Raw genomic sequence first — 15,062 nt, forward strand, 5'->3', positions numbered from 1 at the left:
TATATATTTTAAAATGTCAGCCAATTTTAAATGTCAGATTGGTATGATAATGCAATAATTTATAATTCTGCATTATTTAGAGAAATAACAGCTCTGGGGTAGAAACTGTTTTTAAGCCTATTTGTTTTTGATCTTGGAAACGCACAATGATATTAAAGCCCTGTAAAGCTGCATAGTGTGTGCGTTTACATCGGACATAGCAGGGCTTCTCCATTAGCCGGCCTGTGTCTTCATACCCTCCCTTCCTATGCCGGTTCCCTTGGTTTCCCTTCATGCCCGAGCAGGTTCTGAAGCTGAGAGGGGAGATCCAGTACCGGAAGACCCTCATCACAAACAACGGCCTCCCGACGGGCGCTGGCACGCCCGTCGGGATCGCAGTGGACCCAACCCGTGGGTAAGCTCCATTAACCAGGGAGCTGGCCTGGAACGGCGGACCACCCCCCACTCTCCCTACCTGGGACTGCCTGGTTAACCCTGACCCCCCTCAGTATCCCAGACCTCCCGTGCACAGAGTGCACGGGATTTCTCACTAGGGTTAGAAGAAGGACTCTCTCTCGCCAGTCGAGTCAGCGTGGAATGACGCATCAATGCCCTGTTGTCTCGTACTAACCTCTCCAGTTAGAGGAAACGTTTTCTCAGGAAAATTCTAAAAAACAACATACAAATATTAGATATTTTTACAGTACAATTAGGAAGCTACTGTTGCATTTGGGGGCAGGATAGTGTAATGACTACAACTAATGTGTACGACCAACTCAATGAAAGGTGCAGGGTTCAATGCCCAACGTCCGCAACTTACCTGTAGACCCCCCCCCCCCCCCCCGCCTTCTCCTGAATAACAGGTATCTGAATGCACTATTTCCCTTTCGAGAAAAATGGCTGCTAAAAAACGGTTAAACAGTAAAACAGCATATAATGCTGTACCTTTCCTAAAGTCCTCACCAGAGCACAGCTCTGACTGGCTGGTGTCTCCTCTGGGATACCTAGCCTTTGATAGGTCCACGTGGCCTAACGTGGGCGTGCTGTGTGCGTCCGTCAGGAGGCTGTACTGGACCGACCAGGGGACGGAGAGCGGCATCCCCTCCAAGGTGGCGGCGGCGGACATGGACGGCTCCAACCCCGTGGTGCTGTTCACCACCGGCCTGGAGCACGTGGAGTTCCTGACGCTGGACCTGCAGGAGAACAAGCTGTACTGGGCGGTCACCGGCACCGGCCTGGTGGGGCCCGCTCCTCTACTCAACTCTATTCTATTCTATTTGTTAAGGCCTTAATCACCATTACAGCCTCAAAGGGCGTAACAGGCAAAATATCTATGATAAAACCGTCGCATGCTTTACAAAGATCATAGCTCTTCTTTTATACCTTCTATGGTCATTTGGTTTACTTTTAATTGAATGTACATTTTGTGTACTGTATAAATATCTTTTTAACAATTGCATCACATTTACATTTACAGTTAGGGCATTTAGCAGACGCTTTTATCCAAAGCGTCTTGCGATACAAGTACATTTGTCAGAAGAAATAGACAGAGTCTATTATTTATCTTACTAAGCCTACTCAAACTGAGTCACATGTGTACCATGATATGACATATATTTTTGGTATATTTTTCCATTTATCGCGGTATAATCATCTCAGTATAATAAAAAAATCTGAAAAATCTGAGAGTGAGGCGTCATAGAGAGAGTGAGAACCCAGGAGAGTGAGGCGTCATAGAGAGAGAGTGAGAACCCAGGAGAGTGAGGCGTCATAGAGAGAGAGTGAGGACCCAGGAGAGTGAGGCGTCATAGAGAGTGAGAACCATAGAGAGTGAGAACCCATGAGAGTGAGGCGTCATAGGGAGAGTGAGTACCCAGGAGATTGAGGCGTCATAGGGAGAGAGTGAGTACCCAGGAGATTGAGGCGTCATAGAGAGAGAGTGAGGACCCAGGAGAGTGAGGCGTCATAGAGAGAGTGAGTACCCAGGAGAGTGAGGCGTCATAGAGAGAGAGTGAGTACCATAGAGAGTGAGTACCCAGGAGAGTGAGGCGTCATAGAGAGAGAGTGAGTACCCATGAGAGTGAGGCGTCATAGAGAGAGAGTGATTTACATTTACAGTTAGGGCATTTAGCAGACGCTTTTATCCAAAGCGTCTTGCGATACAAGTACATTTGTCAGAAGAAATAGACAGAGTCTATTATTTATCTTACTAAGCCTACTCAAACTGAGTCATATGTGTACCATGATATGACATATATTTTTGGTGTATTTTTCCATTTATCGCGGTATAATCATCTCAGTATAATAAAAAAATCTGAATTGTAGAATACTTTTTGTTTGTCATGATTGACCAATAAATAATCAAACGTTGAGTCCTAACAATATCCGTCTGTCCCCCCCCCCCCCCCCCCCGACAGATCGAACGCGGGGACCCGGACGGCACTAACCGCATCACCATGGTGACGGGCCTGTCCCACCCGTGGGGCGTGGCCGTCCACGAGAACTACCTGTACTTCACCGACCGCGACTTCGAGGTGATCGAGCGCGTGGACAAGGCCTCGGGCGGCAACAAGGTGGTGCTCAGGGACAACGTGTCGGGGCTGAGGGGGCTGAAGGTGCACCATCGAGAGAGTGAGTACCCAGGAGAGTGAGGCGTCATAGGGAGAGAGTGAGTACCCAGGAGAGTGAGGCGTCATAGAGAGAGAGAGTGAGTACCCAGGAGAGTGAGGCGTCATAGAGAGAGAGAGTGAGTACCCAGGAGAGTGAGGCGTCATAGAGAGAGAGTGAGAACCCAGGAGAGTGAGGCGTCATAGGGAGAGTGAGTACCCAGGAGAGTGTAGTGTCATAGAGAGAGAGTGAGAACCCAGGAGAGTGAGGCGTCATAGAGAGAGAGTGAGTACCCAGGAGAGTGTAGTGTCATAGAGAGAGTGAGTACCCAGGAGAGTGAGGCTTCATAGGGAGAGAGTGAGAACCATAGAGACTGAGTACCCAGGAGAGTGTAGTGTCATAGAGAGAGTGAGTACCCAGGAGAGTGAGGCGTCATAGAGAGAGAGTGAGTACTCAGGAGAGTGAGGCTTCATAGGGAGAGAGTGAGAACCATAGAGACTGAGTACCCAGGAGAGTGAGGCGTCATAGAGAGAGAGTGAGAACCCAGGAGAGTGAGGCGTCATAGAGAGAGAGTGAGTACCCAGGAGAGTGAGGCGTCATAGGGAGAGTGAGTACCCAGGAGAGTGAGGCTTCATAGGGAGAGAGTGAGAACCATAGAGAGTGAGAACCCAGGAGAGTGAGGCATCATAGAGAGAGAGTGAGTACCCAGGAGAGTGAGGCTTCATAGGGAGAGAGTGAGAACCATAGAGAGTGAGAACCCAGGAGAGTGAGGCGTCATAGAGAGAGAGTGAGAACCCAGGAGAGTGAGGCGTCATAGAGAGAGAGTGAAGACCCAGGAGAGTGAGGCGTCATAGAGAGAGAGTGAGAACCCAGGAGAGTGAGGCGTCATAGAGAGAGTGAGAACCCAGGAGAGTGAGGCGTCATAGAGAGAGAGTGAAGACCCAGGAGAGTGAGGCGTCATAGAGAGAGAGTGAGAACCCAGGAGAGTGAGGCGTCATAGAGAGAGAGTGAAGACCCAGGAGAGTGAGGCGTCATAGAGAGAGAGTGAGAACCCAGGAGAGTGAGGCGTCATAGAGAGAGAGTGAGTACCCAGGAGAGTGAGGCGTCATAGAGAGAGTGAGAACCCAGGAGAGTGAGGCGTCATAGAGAGAGAGTGAAGACCCAGGAGAGTGAGGCGTCATAGAGAGAGAGTGAGAACCCAGGAGAGTGAGGCGTCAAAGAGAGAGAGTGAGTACCCAGGAGAGTGAGGCGTCATAGAGAGAGTTTGAACCCAGGAGAGTGAGGCGTCATAGAGAGAGAGTGAGTACCCAGGAGAGTGAGGTGTCATAGAGAGAGAGTGAGTACCATAGAGAGTGAGTACCCAGGAGAGTGAGGCGTCATAGGGAGAGTGAGTACCCATGAGAGTGAGGTGTCATAGAGAGAGAGTGAAGACCCAGGAGAGTGAGGCGTCATAGAGAGAGAGTGAGAACCCAGGAGAGTGAGGCGTCATAGAGAGAGAGTGAAGACCCAGGAGAGTGAGGTGTCATAGAGAGAGAGTGAGAACCCAGGAGAGTGAGGCGTCATAGAGAGAGAGTGAGTACCCAGGAGAGTGAGGCGTCATAGAGAGAGTGAGAACCCAGGAGAGTGAGGCGTCATAGAGAGAGAGTGAGAACCCAGGAGAGTGAGGCGTCATAGAGAGAGAGTGAGTACCCAGGAGAGTGAGGCGTCATAGAGAGAGTGAGGACCCAGGAGAGTGAGGCGTCATAGAGAGTGAGTATCCAGGAGAGTGAGGCGTCATAGAGAGTGAGTACCATAGGAGAGTGTAACGCACATTAGAGAGAGAGAGTACTCTCTTGAACCGTACCTGCCCCTGTTCTGTCTAACCCCTACCTGATCCTTAATGCCATGACTCCTAATTCACTGTAAGTCCGCTAATGTGTCCATGAGCTAAATCAGGAGTTCCCAAACACACACGCAATCAGACCCAGCTATGTAGGTACTTTTGGACCCATTACATATTTAACTCAGAAAATAAACCATGTGTCACGAAATCTAAAATATACAAAATCAAAAAATCGAGACCAAGACCAAAACAAAAAAGAATGCATGTAAATAAACTATTTCCGCGTCATCACTTTTCTCTCCCATGGCTCAGCTTCTGCAGGGACGTCCAACGGCTGCAGCAACAACGTGGGCGCGTGCGAGCAACTCTGCCTGCCGCGGCCCGGGGGCCTGTACAGCTGCGCCTGTGCCACGGGTTTCAAACTCAACGCCGACAACCGGACGTGCGCCCCCTACCAGTCGTACGCCGTCATCTCCACGCTGTCGGCCATCAAGGGCTTCAGCCTGGAAGGGGAGGACCACTCAGAGACCATGGTGCCTGTAGCCGGGAGAGGTGGGTGCTGTAGGAGGTGTCTCTCTCTCTCTCTCTCTCTCTCTCTCTCTCTCTCTCTCTCTCTCTCTCTCTCTCTCTCTCTCTCTCTCTCTCTCTCTCTCTCTCTCTCCATATCTCCGTCGACTCTCTCTGTCGACTCTCTCTGTCTCTCTCTCCCCCTCCCGAGTCCTTCTAACTCTCTTAATCATCTCGCTATAACACTCAGGAGGTTTGCTGTCAAAGAATCCTGACAGATAAGTGTGAGGGACATGTTGTTTGTGAGTTAAGGTTTCCCCTGTTCAAAAGCGTTCTTGTAAAAGTTGAAGTCATCCTCAAAGATCATGCACCGGTCCCAAAGAACACAACAGACCAGACCCCTGTGTGTGGCTCTGTCGCGATGCTACACTGTCTCTAAGCGCGCTGCGTGTGCCTCGCAGGTCGCAACGCCCTGCACATCGACGTGCACATGGCCTCGGGCTTCATCTACTGGTGCGACTTCAGCAGCACCGTGGCGTCGCAGAACGGCGTGCGACGCATCAAGCCCGACGGCTCCGGGTTCGACGGGGTCGTCACCACGGGGATCGGACGCAACGGGATACGAGGCATCGCCGTCGACTGGGCTTCAGGTAACAGAAGGAATATATATGTTCTCATGGGGACTGGAAACCGGTTTCTGCTCGTTTTTCCTCAACTGGGAATGTCGACAAAGGAACAGTAATTAATGTCAAGACAAATTTTGCATGTTTTTAGTGATGCTCCCAGTATACACATGTTTATGGCAACGACTTTTACATATTCAGCCTAAAATCATCAATGATATTGTTTAACTTTTAGTCATCATTGCCCTTCAATTACCTATGGTTCTGCTCACCGTATATGTTAGATTAGATATATTTGATGATTATTTTTCACCATGCTTATGAATCACGAAATTAACTCTGGCCATGCCATAGAGTCCATTTAGAGATTAATTCAGGGTGGCCATTGAGTCCATTTAGTGATTCATTAAGCGTGAGCTTGGAGTTTACCCAGCAACCTAACCAGACCTCATCTCCAGGGAACCTTTACTTCACCAACGCCTTCCTGATGGAGACCTACGTGGAGGTGCTCCACCTCAACACCACCTTCCGCCGGGTGCTGCTGAAGACCACGGTGGACATGCCGCGCCACATCGTGGTGGACCCCCGGAACCGCTTCCTCTTCTGGGCCGACTACGGCCAGACCCCCAAGATCGAGCGCGCCCTCCTCGACGGCACCAACCGCACCGTGCTGGTGTCGTCCGGCATCGTGACCCCCCGGGGGCTGGCCCTGGACCGGCAGAGCGGCTACGTGTACTGGGTGGACGACTCGCTGGACATGATCGCCCGCGTCAGCCCCCAGGGCGGCGACGCTGAGGTCGTCCGCTTCGGCGGCCGCTACCCCACGCCCTACGGCATCGCCGTGTTCGAGGGCAGCATCATCTGGGTGGACCGCAACCTCAAGAAGGTGTTCCGTGCCAGCAAGGAGCCCGGCGCCACCGACCCGCCCGCCGTCCTCCGGGACAACGTCAACATGCTGCGGGACGTGGCAGTCTTCGACGGGCGCGCCCAGCCCGCCTCGGCCCAGCAGCTGGGCCACAACCCCTGCATGGAGGACAACGGCGGCTGCGCCCACCTCTGCTTCGCCCTGCCGGGGTCCCCGGGGAAGAGGTGCGGCTGCGCCTTCGGGGACCTGGGCGCCGACGGCCGGGGCTGCGCCGTCTCCCGGGACGACTACCTGGTGTTCACCACCGAGGCCGCGGTGCAGAGCCTGAGGCTGGACCCCGACGACCACGCCCCGCCCTTCCCCGCCGTGGCCGTGCCCCGCACCTCGGTGGCGCTGGACTTCGACCTCACGGACCGCAGGATCTACTTCACGCAGAGCTCCGGCGTGGGGGTCAGCAGGATCAGCTACGTCAGCCTGGCGTCCCCCGACGCCCCGCCCGTCGTGGTGGCCTCAGGTACGCGCCGATGTCCGCTGTTGTGTTGTCATGAAGAGATGCTTATTGTAGCGGTGTCCGTTGCTTCCCTAGCCTGGTCCTACCAGGCTCTCGTACTTCATTTCATTTGCACAGAGAGTCTGGACCTACTCAATAGACAAACGTTAAAGGGGGCATATCATACCACCAGGGTGTGATTAGCCATTACAAGCAGGTTTGAAAATGTGCAGCATCGGGACATCACAGGTGGGCGTGTCCACCTAGATGTGTACTGGATAGATCAGTCTACCAGCCTACCCAGTGGACTGAAGTAAACGTTGCTCATCTATCCGTCACACATCTAGGTGGACACGCCCACCTGTGATGTCACAATGCTGCACATTTTGAAAACTCCTTGTAATGGCTAATCACACTCACACCTGGTGGTATGATAGGTCCCCTTTAACTCACTTGAAGGCGGGTGTGTGTTGAAGTTTAAAACTATTGGATCTGCCCAGTGCCACTCTGGATCTGCCATAACCAATCGCTAATGTTTGGCTGGGATTCACGTTGCGCGCAGGCTGTAAACAAACCAAACACCGTGAAGTGTGTGAAGATGTCCGTCAACGAGAGCTGACTTTAACGTCATTGTTCTCAGCCACTCCCTCTTTTCGCTGATTGGACGCAGAAAATTTGGACGGAGAAAACCCACTAACATACCGCAGACCCAGACGTAGTACTGAAACGTAGTACTCAAACCCTTGCAGGGTTTGAGTACGATGAATACATTCAGCAGGTGATCCATGCTGCCATGCACGAGATCGCCTGAGGCCCCGTTTACACGAAGGAAAAACGCAGATATTTCCACGTGGTTTGGCCTCTCATTTACACGAAAACACTGTTTTTATCGCAGAAAACGATCATTTCTAAAAACGTGTTATTCGTTGTTGTTGATTCTGAGGATTCTGATTGGCTTGCATGGCTTTATCCTTCTCCCTACACTGCCGCCCATAGGTTTGGCATAGTTATAATGGCGCTCAACGGCGTATTTATGTGTTTTGATGTAAAAGACAACTTTTTTGAAAACGATGCACAATGTTATTTTTTAAAACGGAGGGGGGGAAATATTCGTTTACATAAATACCCTGCTACGTATAAACGTGGCCTGAGTGTGTCAGGGTGACGGCTGGCTTTACCTGTGCTCTCTCATTACTCAATGCACAACAGGTGTGCAGCCTCACCCAGCCTCACAGTCTAATCAGTCTGTCTCGGGCCAGGTGAGGCTGCTTGAACCAGCCATCCACGACACACCCTCAACCCTTACGTTTCTACGCACAGTGTAGTCGTTATCCCAACGCCAATGATTCTATGTTTGTATTTCCATGACCAGACCTCGGCGCTCCGGACGGGATTGCCTACGATTGGATCAACGGGAGGATCTACTTCAGCGACTACGTCAACCAGAGCATCAGCTCCATGGCGGCGGACGGCTCCCAGAGGACGGTGGTCGCGCGCGTGACCCGCCCTCGCGCCATCATGCTAGACCCCTGCAGAGGGTGAGCCCATCACACCGTCATCAATACACCACCGTCTATCATCTTCTCGGTTGACATGGCAACACGTGTCTCTCTGATCCGCCAGTGTTATGAAGCTCAGCCGTGAGAGTAGCATAGACGGGCGGCATGTGGCTCAGGAGGTAGAGCGGGAAGGCTGGTTACCGGAAGGTCGCTAGTTCGATCCCCGGCTCCTCCTAGCTGGTAACCGGAAGGTTGCTAGTTCAATCACCGGCTCCTCCTAGCTAGAGTGTCGATGTGTCCCTGAGCAAGGCACCTCACCCCGACTGCTCCCGACGAGCTGGCTGTCGCCTTGCATGTTTGACACCGCCGTCGGTGTGTGAATGTGTGCATGAATGGGTGAAAGTTAGGCATTATTGTAAAGCGCTTTGAGTGGCCACTGGTTAGAAACGCACTCTATAAATGCAGTCCCTTTACCATTTGCGTTATGGTTATCAAACAGGGTGTTAAAGGTTGTTGCTCCTTCACAGGTACATGTATTGGACCGATTGGGGGACCAACGCGAAGATCGAGCGGGCGACGCTGGGCGGTAACTTCCGGACGGACATCGTGAACAGCAGCCTGGTGTGGCCCAACGGCCTGACCCTGGACTACGAGGAGCAGCGGCTGTACTGGGCCGACGCCAGCCTGTAAGACCTTAGAGAAGACGGACCTTGTACGAACGAAAAACACACCAAATAGCAGACCTATGTATATATCGGCTTTTTGCCTATCACGGATATATCGGTCTCAGATATTTCTTTGCAAATATATGAACTGATATGAAATGGTGTTGATTTATAATGTAATTACCCTATTATAAATCGTAATAAAGGTTAGTAGCTCGCATTAAAGGTTTTAATGTGATGTTGCTGTCGCCCGAGGCATTTCTGGAGGGTGAGCATCAAATCCCAAAGTGCTGTTCTACCCCCAGGATACCACGTTCTCTATACATTGAATAGCGGACGATATTTCAATATTTATCGATAGACGGCCGATATATCAACATTTGAAATATCGGCATACATATAGATATCTGTATTTTTTTGAAACACAAATTCCAGTATCAGTTGGGCTCTACCAAATAGCAGCATCTTTTGTCCGATGCTAACGCTAAAGCTAACTATCTGTTTAACGCGCTCCTCTTCCCCCATCAGACAGAAGATCGAGCGCTCATCGCTCACGGGGGACAACCGCGAGGTCATCGTCAGCACGGCCATCTACCCGTTCGCCATGACCATGTTTGACCAGCACATCTACTGGACGGACTGGAACACGCGCAGCGTCTACCGCGCCAACAAGCACGACGGCTCGGGCCAGACGGTGATGGTCCAGAACCTTCCGACGCGGCCAATGGACATCCAGGTGCTGGCCGGCAGGAAGCAGCAGCGGTGTGACAGCCCCTGTCAGCAGTTCAACGGGGGCTGCAGCCACATCTGTACCCCAGGTAGGCTACACAGCCTAACAGAGTACACATCTGGACCCCAGGTACTCTACATAGAGTCTCAAACATCTGTACCCAATGTGCACTACATAGAGTCTAAAACATCTGTACCCAATGTGCACTACATAGAGTCTAAAACATCTGTACCCCAGGTCCACTACATAGAGTCTAAAACATCTGTACCCAATGTGCACTACATAGAGTCTAAAACATCTGTACCCAATGTGCACTACATAGAGTCTAACACATCTGTACCCCAGGTACACTACACAGAGTCTAACACATCTGTACCCCAGGTACACTACACAGAGTCTAACACATCTGTACCCCAGGTACACTACACAGAGTCTAACACATCTGTACCCCAGGTACACTACATAGAGTCTAACACATCTGTAACACAGGTAGCCTACAAACAGCTCAACACTCAATACTCCAGGTTACAGTACCCCAGTTAGGCTTTTTTTTTCAATTTTTATCTAAAACAGTGGTTCAGATACTTCACGGTTGGCACTGATGCCTGTTGTGTAGAATGTTCAAACCCAAAGTCCGGTCTAAAAGGTTTCCTCGGAACAGCCAAAGCGATGCTGTTGCGTAGCTGAGTCGGTGTCATTCCATTCCATGTCTCCCTCGGTCTCTCTCACGGTCTCTCATCCTCCCTCTCCCTCTCCCCGTTCGGTCGGCTCTCCCCCAGGGCCCAACGGCGCCGAGTGCCAGTGCCCGTCCGAGGGCCGCTGGTACCTGGCCGACAACAAGCACTGTATCCCTGACAACGGGACGCACTGCCTGGCCGGTCAGTTCGCCTGCATGAACGGCCGCTGCATCCGCGCCCAGTGGAAGTGTGACAACGACAACGACTGTGGCGACGGCAGCGACGAGCTGGAGAGAGTCTGTGGTAGGGGGACCGGCGTCCGGACCACCATGCGTAGGACCGCTTGTGTCCACAGTCCCATCATGTCACCTCTGGTCCAGTCAAGTCAGTTTCTATAGCCCTTAATCATAATTACAGTCTCGAAGGGCGTGACAGGCCATATATTTATGAAAAGAAAATATGACTTGACTTGACTTGACGAACTGATGTTATCTCTTCTCTTCTTCCTGTGTTTTTCTTTCCATGTACCGTCCGTCTTTAAAGGGGTGATATAATGCCAACCGTTGCCCCAACCCTGTCCCTAAGGCACAGGAAAAGGCAGATTTTCAAACGGCTGGTGATGACTTATCACACTCAGACCTGGTGGCATAATATCAGCCCTTTCATTTCGCCTTGTGTCTTGATCATCGATCCTCTGGTTGCCAGTATACGGTTCTGTCTTTTCCCCTCTGATTCCATGTTCTCCACCTTAACAACACTAACCTTTCCTCCTGTTTTCGTTTCTCCCGCTCTAACACACGGATGCAGGATCCAAGGGTGATTACCGAGTTCTCGGTGTGTTCCTCCTCATTGATCGGATGTTCTCTCCTCTCATTCTGCTGTTTCCCGCTCGTTAACCGACCTCGTTACTAACCAACCAATCACTGTCTTTATACTTCAAACGCAGCCCCACAAATGGCGGCGTTTATCGACCTATCAGGTAACGCCAGAATCCTCGGTATCAAACGTGCGACGGTGTACCCTAACACCCCGCCACGCCTTTCATCCAAAACCGCCCTGTGTCAACACCTTCTCTCTCCTTCCTTCCGATTGGCCGACAGCGTTCCACACCTGCGAGCCCACGGTGTTCACCTGCGCTAACGGCCGCTGCGTGCCGTACCACTACCGCTGCGACCACTACGACGACTGCGGCGACGGCAGCGACGAGACGGCGTGCCAGTTCAGGCCCTGCAGCGCCGACACCGAGTTCGCCTGCAACAACGGCCGCTGCGTCTCCCACGACTTTGTGTGCAACGGCGTCAACAACTGCTACGACAACGGCAGCTCGGACGAGCAGAACTGCCGTGGGTCCCCCTGTTTGTTGTTGTTGTTGTTGTTGTTCTGTTGTTGTTGATGTTTGTTGTTGTGTGTTTTGTTGTTGTGTGTATTTTTGTGTTGTTGGTGTGTGTTTTGTTGTTGTGTGTATTGTTGTGTTGTTGGTGTGTGTTTTGTTATTGTTGTGTTGTTGGTGTGTGTTTTGTTATTGTTGTGTTGTTGTTGCGTATGTTGTAGTTTTGTTGTTGTGGTTTTTTCTTTTGTGTTTATTGTTGTTGAGCTAGTTTTGTTGTGTATTTTTGTTGTGTTCATTGTGGTCGAGGTGGTTTCGTTGTGTGTATTTTTGTTGTTGTTGTGATGTGTGTTGTTGTTGTTGTGTGTGTTTCTGTTGTTAGGCCATACAATCGTGCAGAACAACACAAACCTGTGAGTAAACATGTTAGTCCTGTTAGTAACATGGTGTTGCGCTCTGTGTCCCCAGCCGATAGGACCTGTCCCCCTGACCACACCAAGTGTGAGACCACCAACATCTGCATCCCGCGCTCCTACCTGTGCGACGGGGACAACGACTGTGGGGACATGAGCGACGAGAGCACCACACACTGTAGTACGTCTCACACACACACAAACGCACACACACGCACACACGCGCGGACGCACACACCTGTTACACACTTGTCTCCGTAGCACAAGTGCCATTAATCCGTATTCCAGATCAAAGATCTGTGAAAACAATTCACCATAGCAGAAGCTTTTCAGTACTAAAACAATTAGGATACACCTTGAAAGAGTTTTTGAAACAGGATAAATAGTGTTAAGTCTTTCCACCCCAAGCCTGCTTTGAGACTTCTGTAGCCGTACCAAAGCAAAGTGACCTGATGTGTTCTCAATCCCTCCCTCTCTCTCTCCCTCCTTCCCTCCCCCTCTCCATCCTCTTTCCCCCTCCCCTCCCCCCTCCCTCTCCCCCCCCTCTCTCCCCCCTCTCTCCTCCCTCCCTCCCTCTCTCCCCCCTCTCTCCTACCTCCCTCCCTCTCTCCCCCCTCTCTCCCTCCCTCCCTCCCTCCCTCCCTCCCTCCCCTCCAGTTACGTCCACCTGCTCGGGGACTGAGTTCCGGTGTGAGGGCGGCCGCTGCATCCCGTCCCACTGGTACTGCGACGGGGGGAGAGACTGTGCAGACGGCTCTGATGAACCCTCCTCTTGCAGTGAGTGTCGCACGCCCCCGCTTTCTCTCTCTCTCTCTCTCTCTCTCTCTCTCTCTCTCTCTCTCTCTCTCTCTCTCTCTCTCTCTCTCTCTCTCTCTCTCTCTGTGTTTCTGTTTCTCTCTCACTCTATTGGTCTCTGTCTTTATGTCTCTGTCTGTCTGTCTCTCTTTGTCATTGTCTCTCTCTCTGTGTCACTGATGATGATGGTGATGATGATGATGGTGATGATGATGATGGTGACGACAGTCCCTCTTTGTCCACCACTACCCCCCCCCCCCTCCCCTTCTCTATTATCAGCTGTGGGGGTCTCTAAATGGGTGTGTGCGTCTGCATCTGTGCACCTCCCCACTTCTTTGGAGCAGCATGAGTGATGTCTTGCTGGGAGGGTGGGGTGTCTGTGGGGTGGGGGGGGGGGGGGGGGGGGGGGGGGGGGGTGGGTGTAGGATGGGGGGAGGGGGATGGGTGTAGGATGGGGGGGGGGGGGGGATGGGTGTAGGATGGGGGGTCCGCCGGTGTAGCGGCTTTGTTGGTACGGTGGTCTGCCAGGCCTCCTATTGTCTGCCACATTCCTCCGTGGTGACACCCATCACAACCAGCCCTTAACCCCCCCCCACCCCGGACCCCCGCTCCCTCACCCCCTCATCCCCCCCACCCCCAGCCCCGCCCCGCCCAGAGTACTCACCCCCTCACCCTCAGACCCCCCAACCCCACCACCAAGCCCCCAGCTCATCCCTCCCCCCTCCAGCCCCACCCCGAGTCTCCTCTCCTCCTCCTGTGCCAAACAGCCCCTCCCCCCCTTCTCCTTTGTCCCCCCCCCCCCCCCCCCCCCCCCCCCGGGGTGAGTGAGGCTCGCCCCGCTCCCTTTGTCCCGTTCACCATGCAGGGGAATCTGGCGTTGCCATGACGATCCCTCAGGCCGGCCGGTGACGTAACCCGGGTCTGGGATGTCATTCAGGAAACTATCAAAACACTGAGGGGGCAGGGGGGGGGGGGGGGGGGGGTCCAACCCCAGGTCTCCGAAGGCCTGCTTTGTAGTCTGCAGATCTTACGTTATGGTCCCCGGGTCAGAGCCAGGGTGCGTGTTGTACGTTGGTGTGATGACGTCGTGTTGTGCGTTGGTCTGATGATGTTGTGTTGTGCGTTGGTCTGATGACGTCATGTTGTACGTTGGTGTGATGACGTTGTGTTGTGTGTTGGTCTGATGATGTTGTGTTGTGCTTTGGTCTGATGACGCCACGTGTTGTGCGTTGGTCTGATGACGTCATGTGTTGTGCGTTGGTCTGATGACCTCGTGTTGCGCGTCGGTCTGATGACGTCGTGTTGTGCGTTGGTCTGATGACGTCATGTGGTGCGTTGGTCTGATAACGTTGTGTTCTCCTGTGTGGTGCGTCGGTCTGATGACATTGTGTTTTCTCACGTTGTCTGTGGGTCTGTTGTGCGTTGGTCTGATGACGTTGGGTTCTCTCGCGTTGTGTGTGGGTATGTTGTGCGTTGGTCTGATGACGTCATGTGTTGTGCGTTGGTCTGATGACGTCATGTGTTGCGCGTCGGTCTGATGACATCGTGTTGTGCGTTGGTCTGATGACGACATGTTGTGCGTTGGTCTGATGACGTTGTGTTCTCTCGCGTTGTGTGTGGGTCTGTTGTGCGTCGGGTCTGATGACGTCATGTGGTGCGTTGGTCTGATGACGTTGTGTTGTGCGTTGGTCTGATGACGTTGTGTTCTCTCGCGTTGTGTGTGGGTCTGTTGTGCTTTGGTCTGATGACGTTGTGTCCTCTCGCGTTGTGTGTGGGTCTGTTGTGCGTTGGGTTCTCTCGCGTTGTGTGTGGGTATGTTGTGCGTTGGTCTGATGACGTCATGTGTTGTGCGTTGGTCTGATGACGTCATGTGATGTGCGTTGGTCTGATGACGTCATTTTGTGCGTTGGTCTGATGACGTCATGTGTTGCGCGTCGGTCTGATGACATCGTGTTGTGCGTTGGTCTGATGACGACATGTTGTGCGTCGGTCTGATGTCGTCGTATTGTGCGTTGGTCTGATGACGTCGTGTTGTGCGTTGGTCTGATGACGTCATGTTGTGC

The 15,062-nt window shown here is 52.4% G+C and overlaps 1 protein-coding gene across 1 annotated transcript in view; it reads left to right on the top strand.

Moving 5' to 3' along the window:
* The window catches only part of lrp2a (low density lipoprotein receptor-related protein 2a), a 74,723-nt gene that overhangs the window by 33,591 nt on the left and 26,070 nt on the right, over window positions 1–15,062 (top strand). Inside the window, exons 34-46 of the mRNA XM_030342698.1 lie at window positions 285–394; window positions 1,040–1,217; window positions 2,397–2,610; window positions 4,721–4,960; window positions 5,377–5,565; window positions 5,997–6,917; window positions 8,266–8,431; window positions 8,920–9,078; window positions 9,586–9,875; window positions 10,567–10,767; window positions 11,565–11,807; window positions 12,260–12,385; window positions 12,862–12,981. Coding sequence (XP_030198558.1) covers window positions 285–394; window positions 1,040–1,217; window positions 2,397–2,610; window positions 4,721–4,960; window positions 5,377–5,565; window positions 5,997–6,917; window positions 8,266–8,431; window positions 8,920–9,078; window positions 9,586–9,875; window positions 10,567–10,767; window positions 11,565–11,807; window positions 12,260–12,385; window positions 12,862–12,981 — 3,157 coding nt within the window. The remainder of the gene's footprint in view (window positions 1–284; window positions 395–1,039; window positions 1,218–2,396; window positions 2,611–4,720; window positions 4,961–5,376; window positions 5,566–5,996; window positions 6,918–8,265; window positions 8,432–8,919; window positions 9,079–9,585; window positions 9,876–10,566; window positions 10,768–11,564; window positions 11,808–12,259; window positions 12,386–12,861; window positions 12,982–15,062) is intronic.

This window comes from Gadus morhua, chromosome 20 (assembly GCF_902167405.1).
Source record: "Gadus morhua chromosome 20, gadMor3.0, whole genome shotgun sequence".
NCBI lineage: Eukaryota > Metazoa > Chordata > Actinopteri > Gadiformes > Gadidae > Gadus > Gadus morhua.